This window comes from Taudactylus pleione, unplaced genomic scaffold (assembly GCF_031769625.1).
Source record: "Taudactylus pleione unplaced genomic scaffold, aTauple2 ptg000009l, whole genome shotgun sequence".
NCBI classification, from domain to species: Eukaryota; Metazoa; Chordata; class Amphibia; order Anura; family Myobatrachidae; genus Taudactylus; species Taudactylus pleione.
In genome coordinates this window covers 12,283,237-12,299,145 of record NW_028284412.1, presented here as the reverse complement: position 1 = coordinate 12,299,145, position 15,909 = coordinate 12,283,237, and the positions used below count along the sequence as shown (strand labels likewise).

General features: G+C 44.4%; 1 protein-coding gene across 3 annotated transcripts in view; it reads right to left on the bottom strand.

Moving 5' to 3' along the window:
- The window catches only part of DRP2 (dystrophin related protein 2), a 129,852-nt gene that overhangs the window by 90,164 nt on the left and 23,779 nt on the right, over positions 1-15,909 (bottom strand). For all 3 annotated transcript variants that reach the window (XM_088467231.1, XM_088467245.1, XM_088467238.1), the window contains exons 3-5: positions 11,505-11,661; positions 7,058-7,181; positions 3,877-4,145 (exon numbers count right to left, since the gene is read on the bottom strand). In XM_088467231.1, the coding sequence (XP_088323357.1) occupies positions 3,877-4,145; positions 7,058-7,181; positions 11,505-11,661 (550 nt within the window). The remainder of the gene's footprint in view (positions 1-3,876; positions 4,146-7,057; positions 7,182-11,504; positions 11,662-15,909) is intronic.

Sequence of the window (15,909 nt, the reverse complement as noted above, 5' to 3'; positions counted from 1 at the left end):
CTGTGGGAGGGGAGCTGCCGCAACAAGCCCGGCAAAATGGTGGCGGCCACCTGGGACTGCACCCTCCGCAGGCACCCTCTAAAAGGGCGACTGTGTGGCCGGTCCCAGGCGGTCCCTCTGGAGACCGGAGTGCTGCAGGGGTCCCCGCGATGCATGGCCCCCGCACCAGGCCGCTGACAAAAGCAGCCACCGCACTGCTACTAACTAAACAAAATTAAAGTTACAAATAAACTGAAAAAACTAAGCTACAACAAATTGCTGCATAGCAGCCCTGTAAAACGTGCCCTACTCCTTGAAGCAGTGCGGCAGAACCCCAGAGTTTGGTATCTTTGCAGGCAGTGGTGAGGAGATGATGGTATGTGAGGGAAGGAAAAGCACATAAGGCAAGAGGACCCTGCTAATGAGATCTTACAAACTAAATGGGAGTGGCAAACAGACAGCAAGAGAAACAGAGAGCAAGGAGCATGGAGCAGTGGGTTACGTTGAGATAGGGAAGGTTTTGATAAAAAAGTTGGTCTTGAGAGCCCGTTTAAAGATTTGTAAAAAGGTGGAGAGTCTATGAGGGAGAGAGGGTGAGGGAGAGAGTTCCAGTGGTAGGGTGCAGCAGGGGAAAATCTTGGAGGCAGGAGTGGGAAGGAGAATCAGTTCGGAGGAGAGGCGGCAATTATTTGTGGAGTAAAGTAGGCAGACAGGAGTGTGAAGGAAGATGAGGTCAGCGATGTAAGAAGTAGAGATGAGCGGTTCCGGGTTTCCGAGAACTGGACGCTCCCAAACATTGCAATTCTGAGTCGGATCCGAATCCGGTTCGGGTTTTCCCGCCTAACTCGGAATCCAAAACGAGGCAAAAAGTCATGATCCTGCTGTCGTATTCTCGCGGGTTTTGGATTCTATAAAGGTCCCGGTGATCAGCACCATTTTCACTCCAACTGTGGATAGTGTACAGAGAACAGACGTGCTCTGTCTGTTCAAGGGTGCAGTGTTGTCGGGCTGGGGCTGCAGTACATAAAGGGCGGGTGCTGCTGTGTCCTGTCAATCAAGGTGTTGGGGTGGCTGCCATAAATAAAGGGTTGCTTCTGTGTTGTCCATAAAAGGGCTGGGGCTGCAGTACATAGAGTGGGGCTGCAGTACATAAATGGGTGCTGCTGTGTTGTCCTGTCCATCAAGGGGCTAGGGCTGCAGTACATAAAGGAGTGCTGTGTCGGTGACTCTGCCGGCCAGACCGCAGTTTATCATCCACGTATTTGTGACTCTGCAAGTGGTACGTCCACACTCTGCAGGGGTGCTTTGTTGTGAATAAAGGGGTGCTGTGTTGTTCATCAAGGGGCTGCTGCCTCGTCCAGGGGTGCTCTTCCCCAGTGTTAAAAAAAATTATTGTTCGGTGACACTGCCAGCCAGAACGCAGTTTATCATTCAGGTATTGTGACACTATAAGTCATAGCGCAGTGTGTTATTCTTATTCATATAAAATTTTGTGACACTAAGTGGTAGCGCAGTGTTTTACTCATAAAAAAATCTTGTGACACTGTAAGTGGTAGCACAGTGTGTTATTCTTTTCTTACTCAGAAAAAATATTGTGACATTGTAGGTCATTGATACTGCAGTATAATATTTAAAATTGGTACAAATTGATGTGTGTGCTGTAACCCACTTAATTTGTGTTTGTTGATATGGAGTACGATTAGTTGAGAGGAGAGCAGGAACCACATACTAGTGCTGGAGCTGCTGCCAGTGCCACCAGTCATGACTATACTAATCCGTCTACATCATCTACTAAAGTCGATGCCCAGGTGCATACATGGCATCTAAAATCAAAGAATCTTTTACAGTGGTAAATAAATAAACATCAAAGGGAAAGTAAGCTGCAGAAAGATATAAAATTGGCAATATGCCTTTCACCACATGAAGTGGCAAGGAAAGGCTAAGGCCTGGGCCTTTATTTATGACTGGTGGTTCTGCCTCTTATGATGATGTAAGCACAAGTGAACATGCTGACATAGAAATCAAGGAAGCTTCTGTGGGAGTGCACCAGGATGAGCAGGATATTTGTGTAGCTGACGCTAATAAGGATGTTGATTATGAGGATGTTGTTTGTGTAAATCAGGCACCAGTGGAAGAAACAGTTGTTGCCTATGATAAGGAAAAACCCATGGTCATGCCTGGGCACAAGACAAAACAATCCACTTCTTATGTGTGTAATTATTTCTACCCAAATCCAGACAACAATTGTCAAGCCATATGTACCCTTTGTAAAGTCAGAGTAAGTAGAGGTAGGAACCTTAACCACCTAGGAACCTCCTCCTTGTTACATCATCTGCAGTGCATCCACCCAAAAAGTTTTTTCAAAATTCAGAAACTTTGGCTAAAAAAGTACCAACAAGCAGTCCAGCGTCAACTAACTCCCTTCTCTCTGCTAGATCCAAGCACCTGCCATCTTCACTACCAACACCTTCATCAACAATATCAATAATGAAGAGATTGGTTTGTTTGGGCTCCCACAAATCAAGCTACCAATGGGCAGTTGACATTGCTGGCAATAATCTCTACGTGCACAAACTGGCTTTACAGAGGCAAGATGTTGTTGCCATCATCATCCGATTCCTCAACTTCATCAGTGTGTACATCATCTTCACACAATATTAATTGGTCCCCGCTGGAATCCACCATTACAGGAGCCTCTGTGATTTTTGGACGTAATTGGCGGTAAATGTCCTCTTCATGGAATTTGTAGTTCAAGAGTTTGGAGGCAAAGGGGAGGAGAGAGATGGCGCGGTAATTAGAGAGAGTGTCAGGAACAAGGGTGGGTTCTTTAAGAATGGGGCCAGCCAAGGGCATGATTAAATGCAGAGGGGACAGTGTTGGATGAAAGTACAGGGATTTAAGATCTACAGAGTCGAGATAGACAGTCAATAGGTTGACACCAGATGGTCGACGGGATTCAATAGGTTTACATGGCCATGGCTGACTATGATTTTAAGGGTTAGGATGATGGTCAGGATTAGGCACTTGATGGAGGTTTAAGGTTAGGCATTGGAAAAGGACAGTTAGGGTTAGGCACCAGGGGAAGGGTTATGATTAGGCTATAGGGGGAGGGTTAGGATTAGGGTTAAAATAAGCATGTCAACATTTTCTGTGTCAACCATTTGTGTATCGACCTTTTGACCCTAATGACTATTTGTCCATGTCAACCATTTAACAGTCGACCTTTTGACCCTACCTTTTGCCTGTCGACCTCCCACATCTCTCTCACAGACTTTTCTCCCACAAAAGTGACTACATACCTTCAAGGTTTAGGTGTTGTGACATGATGATGCCAAACATAGACCGATGTACTTAGCAGCCCCACTCACATGATGAAGTGAACTGAATCATCAAGTCACATCCAGGGCTGCTGACAGCTCTGCCGGGGCCAGGGACAGGGCGTGACCAACCCAAGGAGGTGTGGCCAGACCCTCTCCTTACAAAAATAAAACGCTTAACATTTTCGCACTTGCGAAATGAAGGCCGCACGTGCGCACAGGGGGTGCCATTGTCTGTGGGTGGGAGCGCATTCGCTCCTCCTCCCCGCATATAATGCAGGGAGACAGAGGACTGCTGCTGCAACAGCCTCTCTTCCTAGCCCAGCCCAGCGTGACAGCAGTATGTGTTGGGATGGGGAGGGAGGCTACTGCAGCTGCAGTCAATCCTCTCTTTCCCTGCCCATAGTAGCAGCGGCAGGGGCCGGCTGCAGGACCCGGGACCCCACCTTTGCCCCTACAACAGGCCAGGGACAATAGTACCCGCTCCCCCCCCTCTCAGCGCCCCTGGTCACATCCACAAGTCTGCAACATATATAAAAATGTAGGCAAACCTGATGCACAGTTATGTCTATTACTGTACCTTTGTGGCCTGGATGTGCTCTGGCAGGGAATCTATAAACAAGTCTCCAATAGGTTCCCAAGTTGTTTGCACGCTCTCAGCCTGTTCCAGTGCATCTGCAGCCTCCTTCATTACAACTCCCAAATCTCGAAGCTGCTCCAGTGTCCTTTCCAGATGGCGGTGTTGGTCTAAACTACGAGCAGTCAGTCTATCCCATAGTTCACTGGTCACACTTGCTTGCTTCCAAAGTAAGCGACTAAGAGTCTGAGAGCGGCTCTTGGGAGAAGCATCTACAGGCAGTTGGAAAGAGATAAATGCTGAGTTATTCGTGAATCAAGGCTAAGAGAAATGTTTGCAATGTAATACTATCAAGGAACTATTCAGTTAGCAGCTGAGTTAAATTGAAATCCATGGACAGAGAGACTTATTATTATTATCCTTTATTTCTATGGCGCCACAAGTGCATGGCAGCACCTTACAAAGTACACAAACAATTGAGCCGGCCAGTGTGTACCAGCCAATGCCGCAATATATCTGCAGATATACTGGGGCATCGTGCTGTGTGTACGGGCGGTCAGACGACTGCCAAACACTTGCAGTGGTGGCTGCGGGGAGTGGGGCGTGACATGCCCCCCAGCCAGTGGGACCTGCAGAACAGAAGACAGATGATGGTTGTTCAGTGTGTATGAACAACCATCATCTGCAGATACTGTATATCTGCAGATCACTTGATCTGCAGATATATCTGTAAGGTGTGTACCCAGCTTTACAGTACAAGACAATTGGTATATAAACATTGTTGCAACAGCAGTCATAATACTCAAATAAGTAGTATGGAGGTCAAGGGTTAGGTGCTGAAGGTAATAGTAAGGCAAGGAAAAACACATGGGGTAAGAACAGGGCCGGCTCTAGGGGTGTTCGACCAGTGCGGTCGCACAGGGGAGCTACACATAGACTGCGCACCCCTCCCCAAAATCCCAATTTAAGCGGGACACTACTGTCCCGCTGTTCCACCCGTGGGCCGAAGTGGCCCGCAGGTGGTCAAATCGAGAGGTTGGGACTGCGGCGGTGCTGGACCCTCGGAGTATGAATGGATGCTGCGTGCACAGAGAGGGCTGGGGGAGGTGGGCTGGGCTTTACCCCCAGCCTGATATTATTTGGAGGCGTGCCATGCGGGCACCCCTCCAAATAACGTCACTTAGGGGGCGTGGCCTATGGTAATGAGGCCACGCCACACCCTGCGCGATTGCAGGGCGCTACATACCGGACCGGCACAAGGTACTCAGACCCCTGGAGCCGGCCCTGGGTAAGAAGGCCCTGCTTATGAGAGCTTACATTCTAAAGAGTAGGGCTAGACAGAGAGGAGTGACACAGATCAGGTAGATAGTGAGCATGGGACAGAGTGTTAGGATGAGAGATGGAAGGCTTTGATGAAGAAGTGGGTCTAGAGGGCCTGTTTGAAGTTTTGCAGAGAGGTGGAGAGTCTGACATGGAGAGGTAGAGAATTCCAGAGGTAGGGAGCAGCAAGTGTAAAATCTTGGAGGCGGTCATGGGAAGAAGTAACCAGTTGGCAGGAGCGAAGAGGGAAGACGGGAGTGTGGAGGGAAATAAGGTCAGAGATGTGACTGGGAAAGGGCTTTGTAGGTGAGTGTGAGAAGCTTGAATAGAATTCTGAAAGGGAAACCAGCGTAGGGCTTGTGGGAGAGGGGAGACAGATGTAGTATGTTTGCACTTTACTGATCCATACTGGCACATACAAATTTCAATAGAATTAAAAAAAATATAATAATCTTTTATGTACTCACTATAGCCAAATGTAATACAGTCAAGTAATGGCACAATGTGTTATGCAATATATAATGACTGCCTCCCGGCTTCGCACGGGAGAAATGTAGAATTTACGGTTATAGTCTTTTTTTAACCAAGGTCTTATAAGATTACCTTGTAGACCACCAGTGATTGCAAAATACGTGCTATAGTGCGTATTTACGTGCTACCAGCAAAGAGGAACAAACTTTTAAAAAATTAGTGGGTCCGGCAGGACGCGCAATGAGTGCGCCGCAGCAGCCGGCCAGTGACATCCCCAGTATCTCCCCAACTATTCAGCGTGGACGGCAGCGTCTCCTCGTGCAGCGCACTAAGCTGTCACTCTCCATGATTATTATACAATAGCTCTTTGTGTGCACGACACACTCACTATGGCCCTCTTGAGTCGTTCTCCCCAAAGTGACCTCTTTTGAGTTTGATTTAGTGCTGTAAACTTCCAAACGTAGCACCCAAAGGTCTTTTTCATTTTAAAATTGAGCCGTAGATTTATTGCAATTAATGTTTGATCAATTCAGTGTGTGCATATGTGGTACTAACATAAACCACAAACTCACTGATGTTTGCTCACAGCCCCATATTGTCGAGCAGAATGGCAGCTGGAACTAAGTGCTAGAGCTATTTTACTGCGTATGCGATCACCAAAGCCATTTTACTGCCTATGTGGGCTAAATAGGGGAGGTCCACTGGGGAGGGGAGAGGCTGATAGCGTTAATATCCTCTTCTCCCCTTGCACTCAATGTGTGCTGTGAGTGAAGGGTCCAGTGAGGAGCCAGTGTGTACCATTGTAAGGAGGGGAGTAATAACAGCTAATGTCACCCCTCTGCTGTCTTGCTAATACGCCACTTTCACCGATTTTAAAAATATATGCCCTTACTCCCCTCTACCCCCAGATCTACCCTAACTTCTCCCTGCCTTTACCCCAGCTCTATCCCAACTGCTGCTTGCCTTTAAACCCCTCTAGCCCAACTGCTGCCTGCCCTCACCACCCATAATATGTGATGGGACCCAAAAACTGTGGTGTAGGACACCAATTTTAAGTGAGGGATCCCAGAGACCCACAATTTTTTTTGCTCAGCGAGATCACTGACGACATTAGTTTTTTTTCCTCCTGACATCAACACGAATAGATTTAGGGGTCTATTTACTAAGCCTTGGATGGAGATAAAGTGAGCAGAGATAGTACTAGCTAATCAGCTCCTAACTGCCAATGTCACAGCTTTCTTCCCAAACTTTGTACCTATTTTCCTCAGTGCTCAAAGTTGGAGCACAGTATTATGTACCAGATGGAAGTGGTGAAGCTGGAGGGTCTCTATAAGTTATTCTGGTGGGAAAAATGCCATGGATCTTTTAGACTTCCATTAACCATGGTACTAACCTTTGGCTATTGTAGATGTGTCCTCTTGTACATCTTGGAAAGGATGCTGGGTAAGAAAAGCTTGAGCAGACTCAAGTACAGAGTATATGTATGGGCCTCGCGACTTCACCTCTTCCATAAACAGCTGTGGTTAGGACAAGATAATTAAAGAAAATGTTGAAGGGTATTTAAAAAGGTGAACTTAGAACTCCAACACTATTGAAGGCTCAATGTCTGCCATCATCAATGTATCCTTCATTTTGATGCACTTAGTACCGCCCTCCTCTTATTGGCTGCTTTCTAGTAATATATTCACAATTTCTTTTTATTAATAACTAAACAGTGATTAACAGAAATCAATACATATATGAAGTATTCGTACCCCTTTTTAATTGCAATTTTAAATATCCATTAATGGCACTTGTATTATTCTTACTTGTTGTCACTTATTTAGCGGGGTCCAAGAGCATGATAGAGACAATCAAAACGAAAATGAAAGAGCATTTCAAACTAACCAGAGGTATAATTATAGAGCGGCAAAATCTGGGTGGAGAATGCAAGACAATTGCAAAGACATTGATTACCCATTAAAATTCATTGCAGTCCAATTCACAGAAGTGGAAAAAGTATGAAATTATAGCCGCACTGCCTACATCAGACTGATGCCTTGAACTTAGTTGCTGGACAAGAAGAGCATGTATCATAGAAGCAAACTGTAACATCAAGGGGCTGATTTTGAGTTAGGAGCAACACAAATAAAAGTAAAAGTAACTTTGCATCTGGACCTTTGCAATGCACAGGGAGCAAATGCATTTATTTTGCATGCAGGGTAAATACTGGCTAGTTTTGCATGTAGCCCACAAATGTAGGACAGCTTTATTTTTACACTGCAATTTACTGTACATTTCAGTTTATTCACACGCCTTTCAAAACTAAACCTATATGCACATTATTAACCTGCCCCACCTGCAGTGTAACATGGTTTTGCCCAGGTGTAAAGTTATGTGCTTTTTTTTTGCTTTGCTCCCAATTCAGAATCAGCCACTAATTGAACTAAATAAGTTGGTGGCTCTGATGGAATTTAATGTGTCAACAATCTTCAGGCATTAAAAAAAACTATTATTAGATCACAAGGAAGTAGACCTGAATTTAAGAAAAGACCTGGGCAAAACTGAAAAACTAATATAAATCCTCCCCCATTAACACCAACCTGTTCAATCAAATAAACTTATTCTTTGTTTCCTTAAATACTACTATTATTATGGAACACTGTGAACCATTTTACTACATTTCTCGAAGGGCATCTGAAAATGTGATTCCGTAACCAGCATGGAGTTCAGAACTTTTCCTAAACAGGATCAGGTTTCTGAGCTTATCAGGATCATATTCCTTTTGCCGCATGGAAATTACTGTACGCTCTTCCACCCAGCAAGGAACACCCCTGAAAATACCTTTGCACCCCTTTTATCTTATTTCTGTACTCTCTATTTGCAAAATGAACGGTCATTTTTACACTGCTGTATTGTGCCTCCTCCATATTAAGGGCAATTAGCCGCAATAATGCAGTAATTTCTTATGCTCTAAGTTTTAGTGCCCCTTCGCGTGCGAATTCTGCTTATCACATCAATGTGTGTACCCGGTTTTCGCGCAATTCACTCTCAAAAGTCGCAAAGCGGCATACGCACAAAAGTCCTTATTGCTTTTATCTGCGATAAGTATAGGTGAGAATGGGGGAATCTGTCTGTACCCCAGAAAAGGCAAAGTGATATAGGATAACAATATAGAAGTGTATAAGTGTCCCTAATAAAAGTATTTGGGGTTCTTATATTGTGCCAAATCTCTGTTTTATGCATATTTGTGAAACTGCCAAGAAATGATAAAAAGCAAGTTGTTTTTATTTGCAAAATTTAAATTGGGGTGCATAATAATGCCTATAAATATATATTTGTGTCATTTAAAGACACTTTTAAAAAACCTTCAAAATACACCTGTAACACCCACCTGTAATTTTAAAAACACCTGTCCCTTCATACAGCACCCCAATATATATGTCCTACTCATACAGCACCCCAATATACATGTTCCACTCATACAGCACCCCAATATACATGTCCCACTCATACAGCACCCCAATATATATGTCCCACTCATACAGCACCCCAATATACATGTCCCACTCATACAGCACCCCAATATACATGTCCCACTCATACAGCACCCCATATATTCCCGCCCCACATCAATTAACCCATTTTCCTGCATTTTCACCCTAAAAATGATATATCATTATTGACCAAATGAAACTAATAAAAATGTATTTTTGCCTTATTAGTCAGTAAGGAGGGTGACCCACTGGTTCTGAACCAAGTCCCGACATTTTTATCTTGAAATAGAGATTTTTCGCCAACATTTCTCCTGCACAGGCGGTGGTGAAAACTTTTTCGCGATTTTATGCTATAGAGTATTTGCACCCGTGAAAATCGGGGCTAATAGGATAGCATGATAAATACAAATTTGCATGTTACGCCGTTTTTCATGAAAAAGCAGCTTATAGCAGCTAATTGATTTCCCCCATAAATGAGAAATGCCTAAATGTTTCCCCTGTCTGTGCTCCTTCGGAAACACTGTCATATTGCTCTGCAAACTTATGTTGGACAACAAAAATCTAAGTGCACTTGTACTAACCAAATCTTTTATTGCAATAATTGTGAATTAAATGAATGGAAAATATTATTGTCGCTTGCCAAAAATCCACTCCTGTATTCATCGTTATGTGGGTGTGAAGGAGTTTATTTGTGGCTACCGATGCTTATACGTCATGTATTTACTCATTGGGAGCACCGATACTTCATTTTCTTTCTACATATCATATTTGTTGTAGCAAAATACTGTAGCTTAGATCTCCTTTGACCTAACTGAGAATAATGCAAATGATGAACTGCGTAACAGGTGCTCCATTGCAGCTTTCGTATAATATACTGTAAAGGTGCGTTGTCTGATTAAAGTATATATAGTTATATTTCCTTCATCCCAATTCCCCTACATTAAATTAATTGTAATGAAAGGAAGAAATGTGCATTTACTTTGGTACACAATGGTGCAGCGGCACAACTCAAAGAAACAACAAAAGAGAGGGGCGCTAAGATAGGGTGATGGGGTGTAAATTCTGCTACTGCAATGTAGAGAAAACTATAACATTTTTCTTCAGGAATTCAGGGAGAGATGTATCAATCCTACTAAAGAGTGGAGCAGTAGACAAGTGGAGGAGGTGCCAATAGCAACCAATCAGCTTATTTCTATCATTTATAGCGTTTACTTGATATTTATTAGCTCGAAGCTGATTGGTTACTATGCGCAACTTCACCACTCTTTAGGAGGCTTGATACATCTCCCCCTTACTCTGATTACAAATACCGACAGTAAACACCAGTCTTGTTTTTAGATGTTAGAGTTCAATTTATTTTTTAGAGAACATCACTTATGTCTGTGAAATGTTTCTTCAATATTTTCCCACATGTCATAAGTGTCAGATTTAATAAAAAAAACACTTCTAAGCTATAGCCACAATGTGGTCATTTAATGGCATTGGGACCTATTCATCAACACTAAATTAACGTTTTTAAGGACAATTTCCTTAAATAACATTACTTTAGTATTCATGAAGCCACTTAGCACAGGAGATATCACTGATATCTCCTTGCTAAGTACCCCTGCGTTAATTTCCACACTCCCCATACATTAGTATAGGGATGTGGAAATTATGGTATTCATCAAATTCCGAAAAATTATGTATTTTCGGAATTTGATGGAGGTACTATCCGCCACTGTGAGGTGGCGAATAGCATTAGCAGGTAACACTTACCTGCTTCCAGCTGGACAGGTCCCCCGGCATCTTCCTCCGGCAGCCTGGTGCGTCCTCTGGCTCCGGAGGCTGGTCGGACACTGTGTTCTCCCAGCAGAACACAATAAAGATTGTATTGTATTGTGGTCTGCTGGGAGACCATGTGACAGACCAACAGGACGGAGCCGGACGCTGCTGCGCGGACAGGTAAGTGCGGGATGGGGGGGGAGGTGAGCGCGGGGAGGGGGGGGACACAAACTTACCGTATGTGTAGGCAGTGCTGCGCATGCGCTGGGTTAACGAATTTAACAGCTCATGCGCAGCACTGTTTCCAGCTGCGGTAAGTTAGAGTAGACAGGGATAACTATCTATTTCCTGAAAAGCTGTCATCACAAAATGACAGCTTTTCGGAATAGATAGTTATAGGGAGGAGGAATGATGAATTCCTCTGGTAATTAGGTAGAACTCCATGCGAGTTCTAAACCTAATTACCTCCAGGGAAAGTTTAGTAATGATGAATAGGCCCCATTGTCTCTGTACATTGTTTAGTCATGTTCTTATCCTACTCAAGTAGCCCATACAGGTATGGCATCTTTATTAGGACTAAGGTTGTATATAATGACTCACCAGATGTTTATCCTTGGCTTGTTGAACCATGGAGAGGTCACCTCGCAGGGGTAGCTGAGATGACAACTCTTCATCCTTTTGCCCTAGCCAATCAATGATCTCCTGAAGTGGTGGCTGCAGCTTGAGAGTAGGATCTGAGAATGCTTCCAAGCGAGCCCTGAGGAGGTGTTGAGGAAAATGGATTTTACCATAGTGAATAAGTATTGTAGAATATTATAAATAGAATAAGAAAACAGAGCAAGAAACAGCACAGTAAATCCTGATGACAGGTTTGATAAGTAGATTGCACAACGTCTTTAGCAGTAGTTACTAGTGCCACTATTGCAGAGCAAGATTGCTCCAAAAGTATATAATAAAGCGTCTACAGAATATTTTATAATGGTACCTGTAATAACAATATGTTTTCGGTATAGATGAATTAAGTCATTCGATGAAGTTCACAATTCAATGACAGCTAGTAATTAATTCCCGATGGAACAGTTCACATCTGGCTAAACCTATTTTTAATATTTGCTTAGTAAGAGAAAATAAGGCTGGAATACGTTACATGGCCTAAAATGTCATGAAATTCTCCTCTTTCTTCTGCTAGTGCCATTGCCGTTAAATAACCTTCCCCAAACACGACAGAGGAAGTCAAAAACACAAATAATATAGGTATATTATTTGTGTTTGACTTCCTCTGTCGTGTTTGGCGAAGTAAATATAACGGCAATGGCACTATCAGAAGTGTTTAATTTGCCTTAAGTGGATAAATGAGCAACAATTGCCAGTGGAGCTGTAGGTAGTGCTGTGGGATCTCATTGACCCGAACTTGTAGAGCTTTATGAGGCTTAAATGATCTTGTGTTTCCTCTTTGTACCGGAGATACCAGTAAATATATACAATGCCAGTCTGGTTCAAGCAATTGTTTGAACAGGTGGATGGTGTTAGACCATGGTTGTTCATTTTCATATAGCAACTACAAGATTCCAAGTGGTAATACACAGATTCAGCTTAGACCTCTCTGTACCCAATACCACAATAGCAACCTAATTCCTGAGAAGTTGTCAACAAGATCCAGCTGTTATCATTCACCATTATGACGCTTCTCTCCTGCTATGTATTTTTAAATGCTAGACTGAAAGGCCACACTGCCCTTTAAACACAAGTTTCCATTTGTGCCAGCGCATTTATCTGCACCCCCACATTTTTTTATGTACCAAGCAAGCAGACAAGAAGGTCATCTAGTTGGGAGGTGTCAGAGGTCCTCGGAGTGGTGCAAGCAAAAATCAAAATTTGCATAATGACAGAAACAAGTGCTAAAGTGATAGACTGTAAACCTGACTCTGTGGTGCACACAATGCTGATGTTAATATGATTATTTGCTACTGGACATGTGTAAAATAATCTGAAAACCCCTATGTGCACATGCGTTACCCTGTGTGTACGCACAAATGTGCTGTTGCATATAGGATCGCTGGCATTAGAAATGGCGAGACAGGACCATGGGCATACCTGGGCTGTGACTGGGGGGTGGCCTAAAGTGAAAAATAGGGCGTCTCATGGGCGTGTTATGGAAGGGTCGTGGGCGTGTCAGTGAAAGCGGCTGCATTCTCAGACGCGGATCCATAGGCACAGAGGCCATGCTGAGACAGGGGGCCTGATTCAGAGCCAGACGCTATTTGCGCTCGATCGTTCATAAAAAGGGGCAGGCTATTTAAATTGACCGTTCGCTCTTTGCGGTCTGTTGACGCCTCCATGTCTGAACGAGCAAACAAAACATGCGGTCGGAATTTTGAAAAAACGCCCCCTGGCCGCTCGCATCATACGTCATCTCCGCTATTTAATAGATTAATTGAGTACATCGAAAGGCGAATTAACTGCTCGCTATTCTTGTGGTTGCATTTTCCTACCGCAATCATGCGAGCAGGTCTGGCTATAAGACACCCAAGTGACGTGGTCGATGACGCTGCTTTGTTAATTATGCACACCCGTAAAACGCCCGTTTTGACCTTTAGGCACGCCTACGTTCTGATCTCCACTCCCCGTTTTCAAGCACCTTCCCCTGTTACCACCGACATACGCCTCATCCTGTCACTCAAAATAGTAGGCATTCGCTATTTTGCGTGCACACGATTTTCGACCACACTGACTGGTTCGCGCATGCGTACTAAAACCCGTACGCATGCGCAGTTGTGCGAACTACACTCGGAGCAAACGAGCGGCCGCTTACGAGCGGCTCTGAATCAGGCCCAGAGTTCAAAAGGAGACACTGCACCTGCCATATCGATGTGCACGCAATGATGTGCCAATAGTGGCGTGCTCAGAACCATCGGTTGCAGTGTGCACAGGCACTTAAAGTGGGTGTCTCAGGGCTTCTCACAATTATTAATTTGAGGTAGATTAACATGGACAATACCACATATACCCCAATGTGTAATAAAAGATAGAACTAAGGGCCTGATTCAGAGCCGGACACTATTTGCGCTCGCTCGTTCAGAAAAAGGGGCTGGCTATTTAAATTGACCGTTCCCTCTTTGCGGTCTGTTGACACCTCTATGTCTGAACGAGCGTACAAAACATGCCGTCGTTATTTTGTAAAAAACGCCCCCTGGCCGCTCGCATCATACGTCATCTCCGCTATTTATTTGATTAATCGAGTACATCGAAAGGCGTATGAACTGCTCGCTATTCTTGTGGTTGCATTTTCCTACCGCAATCATGCGAGCAGTTCTGGCTAAAAGACACCCAACTGACGTGGTCGATGATGCTGCTTTGTTAATTATGCACACCCTTAAAACGCCCGTTTTGACCTTTTGGCACGCCTGCGTTTGGAAATCCACTCCCCATTTTCAAGCACCTTCCCCTGTTACCACCCACAAACGCCTCATTCTGTCACTCAAATTATCAGGCATTCGCTATTATGCGAGCACACGATTTTCGACCGCACTGACTGGTTCGCGCATGCGTACTAAAACCCATACGCATGCGCAGATGTGCGAACTTCGCTCAGAGCGAACGAGCGGCCGCTTACGAGCAGCTCTGAATCAGGCCATAAGGCCCTGATTCAGACCCGCTCGCTGCCGCTGGGAGCTCGCAGGGTCTGTGGGCGTTTTTATTTTTTTTCTGCTGCCACTCGCAAAGCTGTTGGAGATCTCCCACAGCTTCTGCGAGCGGCCTGGAGACCGTCGCGATTATCGTGACCATTGGCCTTATGACAAGACCCTGTGTAAGGCTCTAGTCTTCGTAAGGCCGAGTGGACTTCCTGCGCCAACAGAGCAGGAAGTCCACTACTGACATCAGTAGTGATGTCAGTAGGTACTCCCACAAACGGCAGTCATTCCTAAGGGAACGCCTGCGTTTGTGCAGCCACCCCCCCTACCCGCCTACAAAACGGGGCGAGCTGTCACTCACCATCGACAGCCACCCCGTCTTGTAGCGAGTCCCGTAGCGACTGAACTACAGTCGCTCGGTACGCACGCCGGATGCGGCGCATGCGCAGTGGAGAAACATCGAGCTGCTTGCAGATTCTGATGGTTATCCGATAAATGTTGTAGTTCCTTCTTTGAAGGTAATTTTTCTCCTCAAGAGGAAGAAGAACACCAGTGGGACGGTTCTTCAAGGGGCTATTCCTTCCTTTGGGTTGTACTAAAATACACCCTCACACCAAAAGGTTCACCCAGACACAGAAAGGGCCCAGAGACCAACATTAATAGCAATAAAAAATATTTATTTGTACATATAAATGTGTTAAGACTTACAGTAGGTAATCAGCTTACATCTGATATTCTCCCTTTTCACCGTATGGTGAATGCTTAACAACAAGGATTTGAGAGGAATTTAACCAACCATGTGACCCAACGTGTTTCGTCCTTATAAGGACTTCATCAGGGGTATATCACAATTTGTTGGAAAGTACGATACAATTCAAGTTCACACTTGAACACAAGTAATGTCAGTTTCCCAAGCCACAACTTAGTCAGGGAAGCTCTTAACGTGGAGATCTCAGTAGTGCATATGCCAGTTTATGTGCAGGCTTGCAGACCCGCAGATTCCCGATTATCAGGAATCTGCGTTCAGCAGTGGCTGAATTAGGCCCACTATGCAGTATACTAGGGATTTTGCATATCATCAATAGTCAATGACAAGTGGTTTTGCCAACGCTGACGGGCACCGTTGCTGCACCAAAGATGGCAGCCCCCCAACCGAGGAAACATAGGTAGCTGTGGTCTCAAACAATCAATAGTTTCTATTGACGGTTGAACCCATCGGCCATCGATGGTACAGCTGTCAATGGCCATCACTACAGTATGCAATAAAAATTCCTATTTTTATGGTCTACAGTGTTTACAATTTTTTTTATAAAATCGTGTTGGATAAATTTTAAAAAGATGTTCTTGACCTAATTTATTGATAAAAATCCTGA